We start from the raw sequence: 22332 nt of genomic DNA, 5'->3' as shown, positions 1-22332 counted from the left end.
AACCATTAGATCTCGTGAGAACTTACGAGAACAGGATGCAGGGAAACTACTCCCAAGATTCAATTATCTCCACCTGGTCCTTCCCATGACACATGGGGATTATGGGAAAACAATTCAAAATGAGATTGGGTGGGGACACAGCCAAACCCTATCATACTTGAACACTATATTAATATGATAAATACATATTAAGACATGACCTTACACTCTGACAACATGGAATGGCAGCTGGGAAATTAGCCACAGCAACTTACGAGGAAGGAAGATGGCCACCTGCGTGCTGTGTGTAAACTGCATGCAGGGTAGGAGTAAAGGGGAGGCACGGGTGACACCAGGTCCAGAATAGGATGTGATTTTGAAACACAGAGAACAGGAAGAGAATAGGATAAGAGCAAAGGCAGGGAGATGGGAAAGTTCACTGTGTGCTTCAGGTAGTGATGAGACCGATTTATTGAGGTGAAGGTCCGCAAGGCAGGTCCCAAGGCAAGATTGGAAAGCGAGGCTGGGGCTCTTCTATATCCAGAGTCTGCACTTCAGCCTGAAGGAAACACGGATCACTCAAGGTTTCTGAAGGAAGAAGCGGTGCACTCAGAGGTGGCTCAGTGAGGTTGGAAAGGTTAGGGTTAGTGAGGAGGAAGGGCCCAGAAACGAGTTCATGGGATGCTTATTTTATCCGTTTTAAAAAATCAGAGACCAAACGCCAGAAGATGGAGTGACTCGAGAGATACTTCATTTATAACACACATCTGTAATCTACAAAGGATTTTCGTTTACATGATCTCATTTTACCTTCAGAACAATTTGTAAAGGAGAACATCTGTCACATTTTCACAAGTAAGGAACTGCTGCTCAGAAATGATGGCATTACCTTTGGTAAAACCTTTGTTGGTTTTTTGGGACACTGCCTTCTCCCTCCCGAACCACCCCATTATTCCTTCTCAGGAGATTTTTTCTTCTGTATTTCTCCTTAAATACAGATACCCTTGGACCTGCTGTACTCTTCAGATGACCCCTCCTACTCTTGCGGTTTAAACTACCACCTCTAAACTGACATCTGTCCGACCTACTATACAGCTCAGACTTTTCTACTGAGCACCTCACCTACATACACACAGCGACCTGCCGAAACTCTTGCTTTCATCAAGCATGTCCCAGCCTATTGTTTACCCTAGGCTTGCTCTTCCTCCTGTATTCCCAATTCTGTCACACAGCATGACCAACCGGTCCGATGATGATCAGCAGCGCCCCCTGCAGCTTTTCTTTGGCTAATTTCAAACAATAAAACAGAGGGAGGAAAAGCACTGGGGCTAACCACCGAGTGAAGAGCATATTCTATCCCCAGGTGCACAGAAACCCGCCGGCAGGACCGCTGCAGGAAGGCGCTGGTGCTCAGCAGAGGGACAGGACTGGCAAAAGCCACTGGAGCTCAGAGGTATGTGAATCCTAAACACTCAGCATTATTTTTTAATACTTTGATTTTGGATTCTGATTTTAAATCTTTTTAAACACAGTCTGAATTTGAAGTTGCTTCATTTCTTTAAAAACAAGGTTCACAATCTGAATTCAAACGATACAGGAATCTTGTATGATAGACAAACCAAATACTATTAGTCTGATTTTACAATTCACTCACTCCACTCACTTATTTGTTCAAACATTTATTGAGCACTTCTTAAGGGTCAGGCATGGTGTGAGGCACTGGGATATAACAGTGATTATGACAAAGTCCCTCAAGGAGCTCACAGTCTAATGGTAAACTACAGAGTAAACTGAGGCACAGAGTGGTAAATGACTTACCCAATGAGGTAGAAATAGCTACGTACGTGAAAATGTGGGAGTAGAGCTGGAGAGAGGGCAAGGTACAACTTGTCGTAAGTAAAACCCCTTTGACTGACTGAACAGCAAGGCTGCATACACAAACATTACAAAATCTACTTGCAAAAACCTTAAAAGAGTTTCCAATGATCACCATGACTGAATTCATATTTCACAATGGATTCAGCTATTTCCTGATGGCACTTCTATCCCTGCCCCCCAAAACACTGGGCATGCCACCAGGCTGCTGGGAGACAGCAAGTAGGTAGATAGCTTAAAACCAAGAAGTATCTGACTCCAATTTCAGCATTGAAAACCATATTAAAATACTTTAATTAAATCCACAAACATAAATGTGTAGCACATTTATGATACTTCTACATGTAGAAGTTTGGAAAAACTCTCTTCTAACCCTCATCCAGAGGATTCTAATAAGTTATAGATACCAAAGAAATTAGAGAATTTGTCTGTCACTTTCCATATATACATTATTTTGGCTGTACAAGGGGAAAAGTGTCACTCAGACGTATTTTGTAAGTAATCGAAACATTATACAGATATATACAAAGACATCACATTTAAATACGTGTGTACATCTATCCAATGTACAACAGTAACTGCAAACATGAACCAGTGTAAGGCAATTTCTTCTGTGATATATGACATACTCCTTGAAGGGAAGGGTAGAGTCCACAAAGAACTGTCCATTTCAGCCCGACTGTCTGTTTTCATGACACTCTGTGATGAAACTACTTCAGGAGGCAAGATGTCTATTTCACTGACAAAAAGCAGTGAATAATTATAAAAGGACTTGTTTTCAAATGTGGAAACCACAATTACTCAGTAATCTAAGTGGCGAACTCCTCAAAGACACTACTGGCCATGATGCCGCTACTGAGAACGAGAGCACTTCATGGATAATTTATTGCTCTGAGAATCAAATTTGACGCATAATTCTCCACAAAGATGTTCCCAAAAAACTCAGTAATACACAAATTCTCAAATGCCATCAGTTGCTTACTTCAAGCAATTCTTCACTTTGCTGAGGATTTTCTTCTGAAAAAGAACACGAGAGAGAAATTCACCTAAGTGAAGGTTTGACAGGCAAATATGTAAAAGAATACACAATCCGACTACTTCAGAAAACCCTGAAGATGCCTGGTCAAGAACACGCATTCTCAGGTTAATGGCATAAGGCTAATTTTTTCAGTCTCTCACGAATAAACCGGAACTTGAACTTGTACCTGAAAGCACCCGTCCGAGAATGGAGGAAGCCTTCCCTTATTAGGGCTTTACTAGTTTCTTTCGGAGCCCCCATGATTCCCCCAGTCTTTAATCCTTGTGTCTTTGTGCTGTTGTCTGTGTGCGGGCAACAGCCCCCTCTTCTGGTCATTACAGGTATTCTCTGTCAGTGAAAGCTTCCTATTGGTCCAGCCTGTGGCTCTGCAAGGGCCAGCTGAAGACCACCCTGGCCCGCAGTGCTTGTTGAGTTCTCCAGTTGGCTGGGTCTTTGTTCAGATGTCGGTGGCCTGCTGGCTGGGCACTGTGATGGCTTCTGCCCAGGCCGGTTCTCCAGTTGGCTGGGTCTTTGTTCGGATGTCGGTGGTCACAGGATGCTGGCCCCCTGCTCAGGCAATTCCACTATTTGGGATCTGCTGTTGGGCAGTGCTGCAAGCTGGGCTCCGAGGTGAGATGGAGTCACTGCTCTGGCCAGGTGGGTCCAAAGGCAACGTCCTTAGAAAAGTGCAACTGAGGACTGACTCTTGTGGAGTGGGCTGTTCGCTGAGTTGAGCGGGTGTGTGACTGCCTGGGTCAAGCAGGTCTAGACCTTTCCCTTCTCCAAGATGTGCAGAAGGGGAAGTCTCCCGGCCGGGTCATGGGCAGGCTCTTTGGCTGAGTGGAGCTGCTGTTTGACTGAAAGCCTGCCCTATTCGGAGACCATCGCAAGCTGGTACCACCATGGGACCAAACAGAATTCTAAGTCTCCACTGCTATCAAAACTACAGAAATTTAACTGTAACGCTCACAGAAATATTCTCAACTACAGTAAGAATTATGTTGTAATTTTTTACTTATGTTTTTGTGGATAGGAAGAGTAAAAATATCTTAAGGCCATAATACACATTAACAACATTATATGTGCTTATTTAAAATACTGCCAGAATCACTGGTATATTTACCTTCCTCAGGGCCTTCTGCATGAGTGCTCTCAGATGAAGAGGTTCCGACTCCTTCAGACCTTTTGCTACCAGTCTGACCCTGCTCCACTTCACACAAATAGACATCGATAGGTCCGTTGGTGCTCCTTATGTGCACTGTGATAGAGTCCTAGCAAAGGACACAGGAATCGTCAAGATGAATGAAATAATAAACCGTATTTTTTCACTCACTAAAACTGCAAGAATTTCAAGAGACATTTGAAAAAAATCACCATTGCTGTAGTCACATTAAAGCACTGGCCAACTCACACGCTGAAGACAGTTACGCTTGATCCTGCAGTAATGGCTTCAGAGCTATCATGGGAAAACCTCAAGAGCTATCATGGGAAAACCTCAGTACTCAAGAGCCTTTTTCTACTCAGGAGCTGACCCTTCAAGGAGGCCGTACTCGAGTCAAAAAGTGTTTTGATGACAAAGAACTCTAGAATACCCTAGTCTCACAGGATAAATATGTGCTTGGATTTCCAGACCAATGAACAGATCCTGAGATAATGGAAGGGCCATTCTTTTGTCCAGTTGAAAGCACAGGAAAAGATCAAAATATACCTCAAGTAAAACATCAAAAAAATTGTAAAGATTATTTATAAAGGGCTATTAACAACTCAGCATGATTTTTACATCCTTTGATTTCAAATTTCCCCAGGATTAATCAAAATACTTTTTCCATAAGATATCAGGCAACTTAAATGCTTCTACTGGGAATTATGCTAAATTCTTAAGGAACAGCTCCAGTTATAAATGATTGCTTTAACTGGGAGCTGCCTCAACTGTAACAAAGTCTGTTTTCTCCCCTTTAATGCAGTTAGGCCTCGGCTAGACTCACAGACACCACTGCTCCCTCCCACTCCACACCTCACTGCGATGTTACACCAGGGTGAGTCTGGGGAGATGCAGCCTCTCAGACATCTCAGAGCCTCACTTGTCGTCCTTGCTATGACTTCCTGGTACCCGACAAGTGGGCTGGAGAACATCTGTGCTCAGCTTCTAGAATGCCAGGTCACATCTGGTTTGAATGATAAATCCTGTACAATTCAGTAGATATTTCTAAACGATAAAAGGAACCAATGTCACTCTCAACTGGTAGGCAGCTGAGGACTTCACATTCCACTAAATTAGGTGTTGTCAAACTTCCCATAAAGGGTGAGATGGTAAATACTTTTGGCTTTGCGAGTCACACTATCCCTGTCACAACCTCTTAACTCTGCCACTATAGTATGAAAGCAGCCAGAGACAATATGTAAACAAATGTGCACGTGGCTGTGTCCTAATAAAATTATTTCTAAGAACAAGGAGCAGGCCGGATCTGACCTTAAGGCCAGTTTGCCAACCACCACACTAGGTCCCCAGATCTTCACGGTCAGGCTCTGGCCAAGAGGGCCCATGTGCAGAGACTTTAAATGGGACTCTAAAAGAAGCCTCAGGTATGATCAAAGGCTCAGCCAGATTTAGCAATTACAGTCTGAAGCAGCTCATTGCATAGGGGAAAAGCCAAAAATCCATTAGTCTCTGCAGAATGAATTATTATGCCCCAAAGTAAAGATGTGTTGATTAGCGGTTTCTTTCTTAAAAATAAAACAACTAGGAAACATCACCAAGAAATCTAATTTGAGTGTGACTGAGTTAAATGAAAGCCGGCCCTTAACCCATACACTGTCGAGTAATACAGGGCTCACTTGAACAGTGGTCTGCTGGGGACAAAAGGAAAAACGGGTCAAGAAAACATTCCTCGCTAGGCAGGAGGCAAACCCCCAGGGCAATGCAGAGGACTGTACTATGAGCACCGATGAGTCTATCAAGGCTGTCAGTCTTGAGGATGTGGCCCAAGAATGGCCACATTCCTTGGTTCTGATTCCGTCCTCATCAAGCAGCCTTCTGCTGCAATTATCTTTCAATGCAAACTTTCCTGCGAGGGAAAAAATGCACCGAGCAGCTGGCAGCTGACAAAAATATGTTCATTGACACAGAAATCCTGCTTTTCCATTTTAAATTCAGAACCTAGTGTTCTGGTTTATTCATCAGTCTTTCATGAGTTTGTTAACTCCCCAGTGCCTTCGTTGAGAGCAGACCTTACTTTTGCAACTTTAAGATGGGCCAATTCTTGGTGATTCTTCTAAGAAGCACTGCAGTACAATAGTGAAAAACAAACTATGAAGCCACACTAACTGGGTTTGAATTCTGGTGATCCTGAAAAAGTTAACTCATCTTTGTGAGCTCTCGGTTCCTCATCTTTAAGATAATAATGACTACTTGACTTGTGTTAGTTGAAGCAAGTTAAAATGTGTGAAGTGCCTTCAGCAGCAGCGGATGTAGAGTGCACATGCACACAATGGCTCTTAAGTATGACTGCAATAAATCACAGCCTAAGCAGTCGGCCCTCATCCCTCTTTAAATCCTTTTAAAAATGCAGGGTTACCTACTTCTCTGGGAGCTGGAACATCCAATCTGGTTTCTGCTGGAGCTTTAACTGCAATGACGATCTGTTCATGGAAGGCCTGAATGCTATGAATGTCTTGATAGGTCACATATGCTAGTGTAAAACCCAGTCAAGGATTTCTACACAGAATGCTGTTTATTGGGGAAGTAATTTATCTCTAGTAATTCAGTAACGCAAGGGTAATGTTAGAATGTCTTTAGTTTTTATGAGATACAAGTTCAGCATTAAGGAAAGTAGTAAAAAAATTATTCCATTGATAATCTTTATTATTCATATAAAATTAAGCTTTTAATAAAGCATTTTACAATATTTACAACTCAACCTAAAGAATTTAAGCTGTACTATTATGATTATGATGGCAATTTCTGGAGAAAAATATTAATAAAGTCTGAGTCCCTAACACAAATATACCACATGAAGAAATTCAAATTTTCATCCTATTCCCTTTTCAGTTATAGTAAGCTAGATCTTACTATAACTTTGAGAAAAAACATTCAGGGCTTTGACAAGAATCCCCCAAAATGAAAGATGGAAAAAAATCTATAAAAAGGCATAAACGACTTGGAGATTAAGTTTCTCAAGAATATCATGTGCGATATTACTTTATCCAAAATTATTTTCCATCTCATTACCTGAATCTTTTTCGTCTTGTTTCACTGTGTTGCCTCAAATTTTACCAATTGAGTGATTTATTGGGTTTCTCTAACATTTTTTTTTTCTCTGATTGGCTGCAGTAATGTTGGTGCTTATTTTTTTCTTTTCCTTCCAGTAACTGTACTGTAGGAATAGAGGTTTTTGACTGCTGTAGAGAGTTTTAAGTAAATCTGGGGTATGGGATAGCTCAGAATCAGTGAGCCCCTCACAAAGGGTGCCACAGGGAACAGCACAGCACAGCACAGCATACAGGTCTAAGACACCCAGGAGGTCAGTACCAAAGACAAGGTTCCCCCAGCCCCACCCCCCAGCTCCCTGAGACATTGAGTTTCAAGGCAACACTGCTATTAAGCAACAACATGCTTCTGTGGACACAAACGGGAGTTTAAGCACCTCTTCAATGGCAATTCACTGTTTCGGAAATCAACTTCTGTTCACACATTTCTAGGAAAAACATGAACTTCACAAAAGCCAACAAATATTTTATTTTCCTTATAGTATTCAGACTATAAAAATGAATACTCTCCTATTTTAAGTGGTACCATCAACCTTGGTTTGGTACTGTACCCCTGAGGTCATCATCCAGAATTTAATCTAAGAAACGCCACACAGAAGTTAAAAAACCTACCATTTGTGTACGTTTGAGGCTATATTACTACCAACTTTTACTTATTATTTTTTTTTTTTTGAGACGGAGTTTTGCTCTTGTTGCCCAGGCTGGAGTGCAATGGCGCCATCTCGGCTCACGGTAACCTCTGCTTTCCAGGCTCAAGCTATTCTCCTGCCTTAGCCCCCCAAGGAGCTGGGATTACGGGTGCCTGCCATGATGCCTGGCTAATTTTGTATTACTTTAACTTTTAATGGTCTAATTTTATATCTTAAATATATAAATTAAGTCCCCAAGCTGATTCTACTACTTAAGTAATCTGTTTTGGAAGCAGAAATTTTAGAAAGGTATAGACTTAAAGGATATCTTTCATTTTCTTTGTCATCTGTTAACTCAAACAGCTGCTGAGCACAATCCTTAATTAACTCATCCAAAGCATCTTCCATTGCTGATAAGTCAGAAAGTTCCTCTTGCAGCTTCTTTTGTTGGGGAACTGCTCCAAAATTGCTAAGATCAGATCCTCTTTAAAAGAAAAAAAAATCACCACAAAGGAATTTCAAGTTAGGTTACTGGAACTTCTCCAAATGATTACCATAAGTGTTTTCCACAACAATAGAAACTAGGGACTTTTAACTTCTGCTATCTTCGTTCTAGACAGCCATTATTCCTTCTGTACATACATTTATAGTTCTTCATCTTATACAGTCTTTTTCAAAAAAAAAAATACATTACAACCTAACAGAAATTAATAACAGCAGAGACAGCCTAAGAAAGCAAAAGGGCACTGAACTAAGAGTCAATAACACCTAGCTTCAGCCTCAGTCCTAGTCCTTACAACATAGCTTCTGATAAGTTATAATCTTACAGTACTTGAGTTCCTACATATGAAAACAAAGTGTTGGCTAAATGACAGTTCCTCTGCTAAAATGTGATGAGTCTGTATTTTTCCCTAGTGTACACATTCTATCTGAATATAATGATTCTATTCATCATTTTAAAAAAGACATTATTTTCAGGCCAGGCATGGGGCTCACGCCTGTAATCCCAGCACTTTGGGAGGCTGAGGCAGGTGGATCACCTGAGGTCAGGAGTTCGAGACCAGCCTGGCCAACATGGTGAAACCCCGTCTCTACTAAAAATACAAAAATTAGCCAGGGGTGGTGGTGTGCGCCTGTAATCCCAGCTACTGGGGAGGTTGAGGTGGGAGAATCGCTTGAACCCAGGAGGTGGAGGTTGCAGTGAGCTAAGATTATGTCACTGCACTCCAGCCTGGGTGACAGAGCAAGACTCCCTCTCAAAAGAAAAAAAAAAAAGATATACATATTTTCCTTAGTAATTAGTGCCTACTCCAATATGATGACCAGGCAACAACTGATTTTCATTTTTTCCTTTCAATCTTAATGGAAAATAAATAGGGAAAGGTTCTTGCCTCTATCTTTCACCTGGCAGTTTTCAAATCTGATTCTAATTAGTGATTCACAATGCATGCCGATACAAACTCCTAAAGTGTTTTTTAGTAAACATGCTCAAATTAGAATTCAACCTATACTTCCATACTATTGAAAAAATGACCTCCTTTATGAATCCCTTTCCTCTAATAACTACGTTAATTATTTAGGATCATTTTACAGTCTTTCTTGGTAGGTTTGCATTTGCCTGAGAGGTCACTATGTACTTATTTGCTGCAACGATTTCTCCCTGTCCCAAAATACTTGCCTATTCTAACAGCTTTCTTCTTATGTGTGCACGCACAGATACCTTTATCTATGCCAGTCTTCAGCTTCCCTTTCCATTGGATTCCTCCTCATCATGTCAAGTCTTTAGCAACTGCCTTTTAGACACTGTCTGATTTTTCTTTTAATATTCAGGGCAGTGTTTCAAACACCTCGCTACGTCATAATCTCCTGGGCTACCTGTTGAGAATGTACTTTCCTGCTTTCCCTCAGATCTACCGAATTACACCTCCAGAGGCAGTAAGCCTCTAGGTGTTTACTACACGGCCGTGTGAAAACCACTGTTTTACAACCTTCACAGATTTTCCCAATATCAGTAATCAACTGGAACTGAGGAAATACTTTTTAAAAAATGTATGTACTCTCCAGGATGATGCGAGAAAATTTTACAGAATTCTCTCCTAACAAGAAGTTGTACCTTTGTTTTCTATTGTCAAAACATTGCTACTATCTAGTTTAAGCACGGAATTGTCACTTGATGAGAAAGAAAAAAAGCCATGAAAAGTTTGAAAGCAACTCACATCCATCGAATATGGTTCTTGGATTTCTTTTCAACGAGGTCGATTCCATCTAAGACATTGGTGATGTCATACACTCTCCGCTTGCGGACTCCCAGTTTCGTTGCAACCTTGTTTAAGTCAAGAATACCCCCAGGAGCAGATCTGACAAGATCCATAAATTTTCGAGTTAAATAAACCAGTGATACATCAAAACGAGGTCTCTTCACTTTTAGAGCTTCTGGGAAACAAAATAAACATATTTGTAAAACTTTAAATAACATTTCTCAACTCATTTTAAAAAATCATCTGTTTCCTCTTGATCAGAGAGCAGACATCTACAGAAATCCCTACACATTGACCAAATCAAAGCTGGTTTCTATGAAATAAATCTCTTAAATTGGAGAAAAAATTCACTGGCCTATCCTGGCTCTAAACAAAGGCTTTAAATTTAAATAAAGGAGTATTTGAAATATGCAACCAGTGTCCACTGAGCATGTGGACTTTTACAAGTCTACAGCATCTTCTCAGACAAAGCAGTGAGATTACATTTGCATCCATACCACTCTCAGGAATAGAATTACACATGGTTTTTAAAATTAAATTTCTCATTTGGTCTTCAAGTGAAGGAATTCTTTACTAAGCAAAGGCAGAGAACTGGCTTTTTGTCCCCTTTTAATGACTCTATCCATGTCATAGTGTAAGTTGTCTGACCAATGTTTTGAAAGAGCTCAAACTAGTCTTCTATTAAGGCAATGATGACATACCTCGGCCAACAGTGGTATCTCTATTTTTTCTTTTCTTTTTTTTTTTTTTTTCAGACAGAGTCTCACTCTGTCGCCCAGGCTGGAGCTGGAGTGCAGTGGCGCGATCCTGGCTCACTGCAACCTCCGCCTCCTGAGTTCAAGTAATTCTCCTGCCTCAGCCTCCGGAGTAGCTGGGATTACAGGCGTGCACCACCACGCCCGGCTAATTGTTTTGTGTTTTTAGTAGGGACAGGGTTTCACCATATTGGCCAGGCTGGCCTTGAACTCCTGACCTTGTGATCCACCCGCCTCAGCGTCCCAAAGTACTGGGATTACAGGTGTTTGAGCCACCGCGCCCGGCCCACTATCTCTATTTTTAAAAATATTCACTACTCTGTATTAATGTAACGGATAGACAAATGATAAAAAATCCCTTTAATTCCCTCACTCACCTACTATGGCTTGGGTTTTCATACACACACACACCCCTCTAACACACTCACACTTGTGTGTCAATCATATATATAGTTTTTAAAAACAAAAACAGGACCATGCAATTTTGCAACATGTTCTTTTAACACAATATTGTGAACATCCTGACATGTCAACAAATGTATTTCAACATTATTCTTAATGGCTGTATGCTTAACTGTATGCAGTATTTGCTATTTATCCCAATATTAGAAATTCAGACTATCTCCAACTTTACGATTTTGCTTAATATTTCAACGAATCTTTTTGTTGCGAAATTACTGTATGTCCCCTTAACTGGACACTTTTAAGGAATTTTGATATGTACTGCTAAACAGCTCTGCAGGTTGTGGGTTCTATCCATTCTATGCGGCATACACGGACCTCATCTCACACGCTTGCCAGAACTAAGTATCTTGTCATCTTTTCCAATTTGATACTAAGAAAAAGTTCTTATGGCTTGGTTTGCAGAAAAAATAATTTCTAAAATAACTTTGTCACTCTGGTGTGGAATATATGACTTTCTTTTTCTCTACTTCCACAGCACACCACAGTCAGTATGCCTCAAAGAAATGTCCATCCTACCTTCAGCCAGAAATGTCCTTACTCAGAACCTCCACAATGTCACATTTAGTTTAAAGACCACTGGCGGTTACTTCAGGAACAAAGGTACATATTTCATAATATAAATGTCTTCTCTCTGGAGCCCATTCCTACACTTAAGATTAAATAGGGGTAAATTAGGAATTTAAAAGGATTTTTAATTGGAAGTAGAAGGTCACAATTCTACAACAAACTCAAGAAGATTACAAATGAGAAATTCTAACTTTAAAAAGCATATATTTAATTATAGTAATTATTAACAAGGCATGGTCTTACATGCTCAGGATAAGTATATTTCTATGATGTTATTTTATAAAGAACACGTATAACGAAACACCAAAAACGTGACAGTTGCTGAAGGGATATGAATAGGATTACAGAGGTCTTCACACCAAAGCAACTCCGTAGTCTAATAAGGAATTCTTAATATTTCAACGAATCTTTTTGTTGTGAAATTATTGTATGTCCCCTTAACTGGACATTTTTAAGGAATTTTGATATGTACTGCTCAGCACGTACTGAGGTAAGTGCTAAGAGAGGTATTCAAAGTCACCCGATAGCACGAAATCAAACCTTCACTGCAGGGGGAAACTGGGAAGGCCTCTTGATGGGAGTACACTGGGCACAGGGAACAGGAAGGCAAATGGGCAGTGTCTGCCCACTCTGACAGAGGGTGAGGGGCTGAAGTGAGGGAGAGGGAACCACACCTCAGAAGACAAAGCAGCCTTAGAGAACCTGCGGTGCTTCGGGGACCACAGGTGGTGTAGCTTGAGCTGTGGAGGAGGGCGGCAGCATGCTGGAAGAAGAGGCTGCGGCGTTAAGCAAGAAACAGCTACAATGGCCTGGTCTGCTCCGTCTACCCATTCTCTACTGCCTAGTTTCTTTTAATATGAAGTGGCTTATGAATGTAATACAAACACTTAAAATCAAATATACGAGGAATCAGGGTTTTCTCTACACGTAAAAGAGTGTCACTGAAGAACTTAGGTTGGATGATATAACAACCCCATTTCTGTATTAGACAAATCCCCCTGGAGTTTTCTAGCACCCAGGCTGGAGAGCCTGGACACTGACTGCCTTCTCAGAAGGACACCCAGCAACTTCAGCTACAGAGGAAGTCAGACCCTGAACGAGGAGAAGCAATTCAATGTGGTAAAGACTCTGGGCTCTTGCGCCAGAGAGGCAAGATTCAACCCTGACTCTGAGCAAGTCACTCAGCCTCTCTGGGCCTTTATAAAGTAAGAATTCTAATCCGCACCTGTATTTTGAAGGGTCGTTGTGACAATCCATGCAGAGAGCTTAATACAGTGCCAGGCACTGTATGAGCTCAATAAATGTTAGATATTATTATAAATTGTTGGTATGGGACAGACGCAAGAAACACATCAAAGGTGAAGCTGACCAAACTCAGTGACCAACTATGGGTGACACTGTGGCAGGCACTGAGGAAAAACTAAGGGTTAGCATTTCTAAGATTCACACTGACTTGCACTATCTATCCACTGAGATTAGGAGGCTGAGGTGGGGCAGTCTATCATGAAAACTTCCAGAAGAGGGAACTAGAGCCATTTACATCCTATCTCCTCTAACAGACACCCTAAACATTAACCTAAGATAAGGGACAAGAAGGAAAGAGTACATTTCTCTCCCAGGAGGAATTCTGAGAAAACAGCCTTAAATATAGACTGTTCTATGGAGAACAAATTGGCATTTGTGCACATTATTCAACCCATAACCTCAGGAGTTGTTACTAAACCTTGAAACTTTACATTTCAGTGTACAAATAACACATTTTATTTCAGTTTCTCATCAACTCATACACTTACACAAATCATTTTAATCATATGAAGTTCAAACTAACAAAACCTAAAACCTATTCAGGAATCAACTTACTTCTCATGGACACATATTGTACATTATCTTCTAAATTAATCCTTATTTTTGATGGCTGAAAAAAAAGATAAAAAATTTAACTTAGTGATTTTAAAACAACAATGCAAACAAATAGCATTTTACTCAATAGTATAAAGGTCTGAGAATATGAATGTGATAATTACTGGCCAGGCACGGTGGCTCACGCCTGTAATCCCAGCACTTTGGGAGGCCGAGGCAGGTGCATCACCTGAGGTCAGGAGTTCGAGACCAGCCTGGCCAACATGGTGAAACCCCATCTCTACTAAAAATACAAAAACTAGCCAGGCGTGGTGGCGGGCACCTATAATCCCAGCTACTTGGGAGGCTGTGGCAAGAGAATCGCTTGAATCTAGGAGGTTGCAGTGAGCCAAGATCATGCCATTGCACTCCAGCCTGGGCAACAGAGCAAGACTCTGTCTCAAAAAAAAAAAAACAAAAAAACAAAAAAACCATTCACACACACACAAAATATAGTAATTACTGAATACATCAGGTACTGAGGATAAAAGGAACATGAAGAGCACTACGACACTGTCCCTGACTTGGTAAAGCTTAGTAGAGATAGAAGATCTATCTCAACCAACACATGCTCACTCCTTGCTATTATTAAAAGTATATGCAGTTCCCAAAAATTTGCTCACAAGCTTTCATAGGCAGCTATGTGTTCCCACTATAATTAATGTAAAACAGCAGCATTTCTAACAATGGAAAACAATGCACGCTGTGGGTAATTAGAAACTTTTGCATTAGATAAAAAGTTTCTTCTTTTAATTTCCTGAAACAACCAGGAAATTAGCAGAAGCGCCATTATCAATGCTCACCATTTTACCAGCTATTTAGAGGCTCTGAAAGTTTGCATAAAACTGGTAGTAACATTTAGGAATTGTTTTTTTGTAAAAAATAAATAAAATGAAACCAAACCTTAAAACGAAAGCCTATAAACAGAAACTCCTAGTAACATCAATGTTAATGTGCCTCCAGAAGGGCTGTCATCAGGTTTAGCTCTTATCTAAGAAAAAACTGGCCATAAAGCAAAACTGGGGCAAGTAAATTCATAGGTACTCTAAGAAGAGAATCAATAGTAGTACTAGGGATGCACCCAGACAGGGAAATCACAGAAAGATACATGGTGAAGGCAGCCCTCAGGTAAGCCTTGCCCAGCAAGTCAGATTTGCCTGAATAAACAACTGTGGGGAGAGAAGAAAAAAGACAGGATTGTGGTACCGGAAACGAACAAAGGTGTGAAGATGTATATGGCACGGCATGTTTCTGGGAACCCACTGAAGCGGCCAGTGTGAAAGTGACTTGACTTTGAAGCTGGGAGGTCATGATGGCACCACATAAAACTAATGCTAAAGAGTTTGGACTTCATGTCATAACCAGTAGAGAATTACCAAAGGTTTCTGAACCAGACTAGGACATAATTAAGTAAATGGTTTAGAAATATAAGTATGGCAGCAACATGGCAAAAGGACTGGGAAATGAGGAAGCCCAAAGGCAAGGTGAGCAGTTAAGAGGCTCTTTGTTTATACTGGTGTTAACAATATCCTTGGCACAACGATTTTCTTATCATCCATGACAAGATGATAGCATCTATTAACAAATTAACCCGATATGGAACACTCCCATGGAGACAGAATCCCACTGTAAATAACTTAGTTGTTAGAATTGAACATGTAGACCTGCTAGGGCATGCAACACTGGAGCTGGGAATGCTGGCCTTGAGAGCAGGGACCAGGTCTGGCCAGCTCTCTCAAACAGTGCTGAGTGACTTGCAAACATGGTATCCAACAGTGAAACTCTGAAGCAGTCCTACCAAAGTCAGACATTAGACAAGTGCGACCAACTGCCATTGTTATTTTTACATTTAACCCCTCTGCTAATAGTATGAGACAGGGGCCAGCTATTGTAGCAAGACTCTTGAATGAAAAAAAAAAATCCATCCTTATCACATTGATTTGAAGCACACATACACAAATATCCTAAATCATAATATATATGCTCAGATGGGCCGTGCTGCAGAGGTTCCCGTTCTTAATTCAGAGCAGCAGGCCCATGACTTACATACTGTACTTACTGGCTCCCAAAGAGGCTGCCTCACTAGCTATGCATTCTAGGACGTCTTCTCTGCTCCACATCTCCCTACCCATCTCATCTAGACAGTGGATCACAGGTTGGTACAGAAGTAACACCTCAATCAGGCATAACATGAAAAAAGATGGCTTTGTTTTCCCTACTCTTTGCTATTAATGCAGTTCCATTACATACTGGCGATATTGATGTATGTGGGAAAACAGTCTCCAACAGCATTCATTTGGTTTTTTTCTCTTCGAATATAAAAACACTATCTCTTTATCTTGGAGGAATCACAACAGTACTATTGCTCCTCAGGGGCAGACATCATCTACAGACATATAGATAGAAAGATGGTAAGGCCGGGCGCGGTAGCTCATGCCTATAATCTCAGGACTTTGGGAAGCAGGGGGTGGGGGGTGGGGCGCGGATCATGAAGTCAGGAGTTCGAGACCAGCCTGGCCAACATAGTGTCACTAGGTGACAGAAATTTTTCAGCTCCATTATAATCTTACAGGACCACCTCTGTATATGTGATCCACCGCTGACCCAATTATTATATGGCACATGACTGTATATATATCCTATTGGTTCTGTCTCTCCAGAGAAAACTAATACAGATTTGGTACCAGAAGTGGAGTCAGTCATACTTTGCACCTCACCTTTAGGGGCCTGCTGGGACTTGGGTTTAGTAATAGGTCTAGAAGCAAAGAGGGGCGGTGGGGTGGGTCCCGATGAGAATCAGCATTGTCCTGCCCAGGAACTGTTTCAGAGGAGGCCACTACTATCTCCACAGGCAATGCAGAATTAATCTCCTTAGACAGGGGTGGAAAGGATGACACCACTGTAGGTGGAACCGCTACTGCCCCTCTGGCAAACAAGACTCATCAGAATTTACGGGCTCAATGTGTCCAGCCTCATCTTCCCACATGATCCCATCCAAACCCCACTCTTTCCCAACCAATACCCTTACTTCAACAGTAGATGCTCTGTGAGGCTAAGAGAGTTCAACTTTCTATTTTATTTATTTATTTATTTTTGAGACGGAGTTTCGCTCTTATTGCCCAAGCTGGAGTGTAATGGCGCAATCTCGGTTCACTGCAACCTCCACCTCCTGGGTGGTTCAAGTGATTCTTCTGCCTCAGCCTCCCGAGTAGCTGCGATTACAGGCACGCGCCACCAAGCCCGGCTCATTTTTTGTATTTTTGGTACAAACGGGGTTTCACCACATTAGCCAGGCTGGTCTTGAACTCCTGACCTCAGGTGATCCACCCGCCTCGGCCTCCCAAAGCGCTGGGATTACAGGCATGAGCCACCATGCCTGGCCAGGAGTTCAACTTTCATTTTAATTTGGCAGTTGCATGATGAAGGCTTGTGTTTGATTTTCAGCAATTTCAGCCCTATGGCTACAGGACAGAAGATTCTAACCTAGGGCACACTTAGAAACTTTTAAGTCATTTATGTGGAACTCCAGCCATGAAACTGAATCCCTGAGCTCATCCTTTTCTTTCATCACTTTGTCCAAAGACACTAGGAGCAACCAACCAATGTCATTATAATCCTTGTTTTTCCAAAAATGTTTGAAAATATCACATACAGCGTCACTAAATTCTTTGCCTCTTATATGTGGTGAATTAGAATGTCAAAGGCATTTATTTTGCATATCTATAAACAGTTTGTGTCATGGCTTCCAGTGCTCTCTCTACTACTAGAAGTAGAGGTCTTAGCATTTTTAAGTTCTAATCAGATTAAAGAACCAATTCCAAAAACCCCAATTAAGGAAACTCACCTTTAAAATTCTGTTCCCCTAGAACCATTCCTGGTACCAAAATCTGTATTAGTATTGGTCTGTCTCTCTGCAGAACCCTGACCAATAGAGTAATAAATTCAATTCTGAATATACAGTAGTCCACCCTTATCCTTGGGAGCTACATTCCAAGACCCCCAGTGGATGCCTAAAACCGCCAACAGTACCAACCCCCATATATACAATTTTTTTCGTATACATACATACTTGTGATAACATTTAATTTATAAATCGGGCATAGTAAGATATTAACAGCGAATAATTAAATATAACAATTATAGCAATATACTACAATGAAAGTTATGTGAAGGTGGCCTCTCAAAATATACTGTAGATCTTAGCAACCTCAGAATAAGATTTTTTTCTTTCCTTACTAAGTCAAGAACTTAGATCTTTTCACTTGAAGCACTTCATCAATTCTCTTTGGCATACTGGAACTGCCAGCATCACTACTCCTGTGCTTCAGGGCCATTACTGAGTAAAATAAGGGCTACTTAACACAAGCACTGTGACAGTTGGTCTGATAATCAACAATCAGCTACTAAGCGACTAAGGCCAGGGTGCAATGACAGCATGGGAACTCTGGACAAAGGAAGATTCAGGTGCTGGGTGGTACTTGACAGCTCGAGATTTCATCACACTATGGAGAATGGCAAGCATTTTAAAACTGATGAATTATTTCTGGAATTTTCATTTTAATAGTTTGGGGGACCACAGGTTAAATGAAATCAAGAAAAGTGAAACCTCAGATGAGGGGGGACTAATAGGAGTTGGAAACCTAAGTAGGAAGGTCTAGTAGACAGCTGGAAAACCCTGAGGGAGATTTATAGATTTGGGAATTACGATATGGTAACTGAAAATACCAGAAATGTATGTCTAAGATTTCAAGCGATGTATCTGCTGATATTGCATGCAAACTAAGTGGTTTTTCCACAGTGAGCTTAGAGTTTTTATCAAATTCTCAAATATTAAGACGACCAATACAGATGGTACCAATATACAGCTGATCCTCAAACAACACAGGTTTGAACTGTGTGGGTCCACTTAGATGCCAATTTTCTTTACCCCCTGCCACAACTTAGAGAGCAAAACCAACTCCTCCTCTTACTCCTCTTCATCAGCCTACTCAGTGTGAAGACAAGGATGAAGACCTTTACGATCATCTAATTCCCCTGAATGAGTAGGACTTTCTCTTATTTATGATTTTCTTAATAACGTTTTCTTTAGCTACTTTATTATAAGAATACACTAACTAATACATGTAAATACAAAATATGTGTTAATCAACTGTTTACAGTATCAGTAAGGCTTCCAGGAAACAGTAAAGTTTTGGGGGAATCAAAGTTATATTCAGATTTTGAATTTCATGTGATTTGGTGCCCCAAACCCTGAGTCGTTCAAGGATCAAATGTAGACGGTAACATAAGTCATGGGAGGAGAGAATGAACTCCCCTAAGAAGAATGTGTAGAGACAGCAGAAGAGAACCCTGAATATCATCAACATGTGGCCAGCCACGGTGGCTCACACCTGTAATCCCAGCACTTTGGGAAACTGAGGTGAGAGGACAGCTTGAGCCCAGGAGTTCAAGACCAGCCTGGGCCACGCAGGAAGACTTCCATATCTAAAAATAAAAAAATTAGCCAGGCCTTGTGGCATGTGCCTGTGGTCCCAGCTACTAGAGAGGTGGAGGCAGAAGAATCACTTGAGCCTGGGAGGTCAAGGCTGCAGTGAGCCAGGATGTGCCACTGCACTCCAGCCAGGGTGACAGAGTGAGATCCTGTCTCGGGGGAAAAAAAAATGAAGGACTGGGAAGAGGATGAGGACAAGGAGAGCCCAGAGAAGCAGATGGAACATCAATGTCAAGGAAACTCAAGGGAGAGTTTCCAACACAAGTAGTTTTGTGTCAAAACTACAACAGCTGCTGGAATTGACGAGATTGTCGGTGACCCTGGTTAGAATGGTCTCACAAGTGTGCTGAGGATAGGGGTCCCCAGCAGTGGGTTGGCTGATAATGAGACGATCAAGTGGAAAGAGTGAGTGTAAATAACTTTTTCAAGAAGTTTAGCTGTGAAGGGGAAGAGAGACAGTAGATGGCAAGGGATATGGAATTAAGGGAGGGATCTTTTAAGATGGGGATGGATTGAGAATGTGGTTTTAGTAGTCAAGAATTTATCATCTGGAGTTAGACATTTGGAGGTTCAACCCAAGTTTCTCCACTTACTATCTAGCCACAGGCAAGCCGGCATTACATGCATCTCCAGGTCTGTTTTGGCAACCGTAAAACAAGAATAATAGTCTTTTACTATTATAAAACACTGCTGTGAGAAATTAAATGAGACAATAATCACAAACTATTTGGTATGGGGACCAGGCATAATGACTTGGGAAAATGTTTAATTACTACTAGTTATAGGAAGAAAGCAGCAGAGAAATTGAAAATATGGGGAGAGGCCGGGCTCGGTGGCTCACGCCTTGTAATCCCATCACTTTGGGAGGCCGAGGCGGGTGGATCACCTGAGGTCGTCAGGAGTTCGAGACCAGCTTGGCCAACACGGTGAAATCCCGTCTCTACTATAAATACAAAATTAGCTGGGTGTGGTGGCGCATGACTGTGATCCCAGCTACATGGGAGGCTGAAGCAGAAGAATCGCTTGAACCTGGGAGGCGGCGGTTGCAGTGAGCTGAGATCGTGCCATTGCACTCCAGCCTGGGGAACAAGAGTAAAAACTCCATCTCAAAAAAAGAAAAAGAAAATACGGGAGGAATGGAAAAGAACGCATTTGTTAAGGACCTTGAGAACCGGGGAATACAGTATCTGGTCCAGAACAAGAGTAGAAGAAATCAGTCTTTGTGGGAAAGGGAGCCAAATCTCCTAACCATTTTCTCCGTCAAACAGGTGGGGAGATAATTTTATGAATGGGAGCTGTGGCGTGGTAAATATAAAGCGTGGACAAGGTTTTAAACGGCTGCAGTAGAGCAGAAGAGAGAGAAGGTAGAAGAACAAATGATAGGTTGCAGAGATACAGCTAGAGTCCACTGAAGGAGAAAAACATGGCCTTTCCAATGCAAAGTTGAGCAATTTTCTCCAACAGTGCCCTGAAGTTCCGATGTAAAAGTCCAGAAGACTGACACCACGTCTGTGAACAGATGCTGAAAGCAGAAGGCGGGAGAGCGCAGTTTCGCAGCACGTGATGGGCAGCGCCTGGCCCAGGGGGAGCAGACGACCGAGACGACGGCCAGCGGGGTTGGCGGCGGCGCGGGGAGGAGGGGGCCAGCTTTGGGAGACCCCCGCCCGTCCCCCTCCCGTCCCGGAGCTTACCAGCAGTCCCTCCACGTTGATGGGGTCTCGGCACCGACGGCGAACCGTCTCCTCCGCGGGGTCCAGGAGGAGACTGGGCAACTTCCTCGCCGGCCGCTGCTGACTCATGCTGCCCGGCCGGGCGTCCCGCTCCCCTCGCACCCCGCGAGCTCTCCCGCCCTCTCGCGCGCAGCTCGATCACCGCCCCCCACGCGCCGATTTCCAAGGGCCCAGAAACTGACGGATCCGCGGCGTCCTCCAAGGCCCCGCCCGGCTAGGCCGTCCCACCCGCCAGCAAACGCGGCACTGCCTCACGTGCCCGGGAACTCCCGACGAAGACGGGAAAGGAGGAGGTAAACCCGCGGCTCTCAAGTAGCCCGGCCCGCCATTTTTCCGCATGCGCAGTGTACCGCCCCCCTCTGCGCATGCCCGCCGCGGCCGGAGCGCTCCCACGCACTGATCCTCTCCCGGCGGCTGGCGCCCGGGAAACCCGGACCGCGGAATCCACGGAGAGGCTGGCAAAGGAAAAGGAAGAGGTGGAGCCGGATTCCAGAGGAAGGGAACGGGGGTGAGAGAAAACAGGCAGCTGGGAAAACGCAGCGCTCGCCTGGAATTCTCGACGGTGATAACTGAAAGCTCTCAGCCGCAAAGATGTTCATTTATTCCTTTTTTTAATTTTAATTTTTTTTTTTTTTGTCGCCCAGGCTGGAGTGCAGTGGCGTGGTCAGGGCTCACTGCAGCCTCGAATTCTTAGGCTCAAGCGATCCTCCCACCTCAGCCTCCCAAGTAGCTGGGACTACAGGCGCGCGCCACTGCGCCCGGCTAATTTTTAATTTTAATTTTAGTAGAGGCAGAGTCTCAGTATATTGCACCGACTGGTCTTGAACTCTGGGGCTCAAGCCATCCTCCCACCTTGGCCTCCCAAGTGCTGGGATTATAGGCATGAGCTACCACGCCCGGCCTTCATTTATTCCTGAGCTCTGTTAGCACATCTTACAGGCGGGTCAGTGTTGATGCTTAGTAAATGTGAGCAACCAAACCATTGTGGTATCGTTTTACTTCTGCCTGCCTGCCTTCTTTCCTTCCTTCCTGCCTTCCTTCCTTCCTGCCTTCCTTCCTTCCTTCCTTCCTCCCTCCTTCCTGTTTGATGAATGAGTTATCGTGGACCTATAGTGTCAGATATTGGGGTGAGCACAGGCGATACTTACTCATTTGGATATGCCACAGGTTCAACCTCCAATTTCAGTGGGGACAGATAAGTAAACAGAGCATGTTAATTAAGCTGGAGCCAGAGGTGTGTTTTCAAATCCTGGCTCCTACTTATAAACCAGAAGACCTTATTAAGCCAGTTACTTAATCTGCCTGTGCCTCAGTTTCCTTATTTGGAAAATGCGAATAATGACAATACTTACCTGATAAGGTTGTTGTGAGGATTAAATGGATTAATGGATACAGGTTGC

At 42.6% G+C, this 22332-nt stretch overlaps 1 protein-coding gene across 4 annotated transcripts; it reads right to left on the bottom strand.

Annotated features, from left to right (window-relative positions):
* Nucleotides 1-1645: 1645 nt before the first annotated feature.
* On the bottom strand, nt 1646-21280 carry E2F6 (E2F transcription factor 6). 4 transcript variants are annotated; one of them, XR_013402376.1, is made up of 7 exons: nt 20894-21280; nt 13673-13727; nt 9984-10200; nt 8096-8251; nt 6448-6566; nt 3996-4143; nt 1646-2871 (listed from the first exon to the last, which is right to left on the bottom strand). XR_013402376.1 is itself a non-coding variant. In NM_001266655.1 (7 exon segments), coding segments are annotated over 7 exon segments (846 nt in total). In that variant the 5' UTR covers nt 21002-21259; the 3' UTR covers nt 2417-2824.
* Between the last annotated feature and the right edge of the window lie 1052 nt (nt 21281-22332).

Source organism: Macaca mulatta, chromosome 13 (genome assembly GCF_049350105.2).
Source record: "Macaca mulatta isolate MMU2019108-1 chromosome 13, T2T-MMU8v2.0, whole genome shotgun sequence".
Classification (NCBI taxonomy): domain Eukaryota; kingdom Metazoa; phylum Chordata; class Mammalia; order Primates; family Cercopithecidae; genus Macaca; species Macaca mulatta.
Note: the sequence above shows the minus strand (reverse complement) of the source record. Positions and strands in the feature narration are given on the sequence as shown.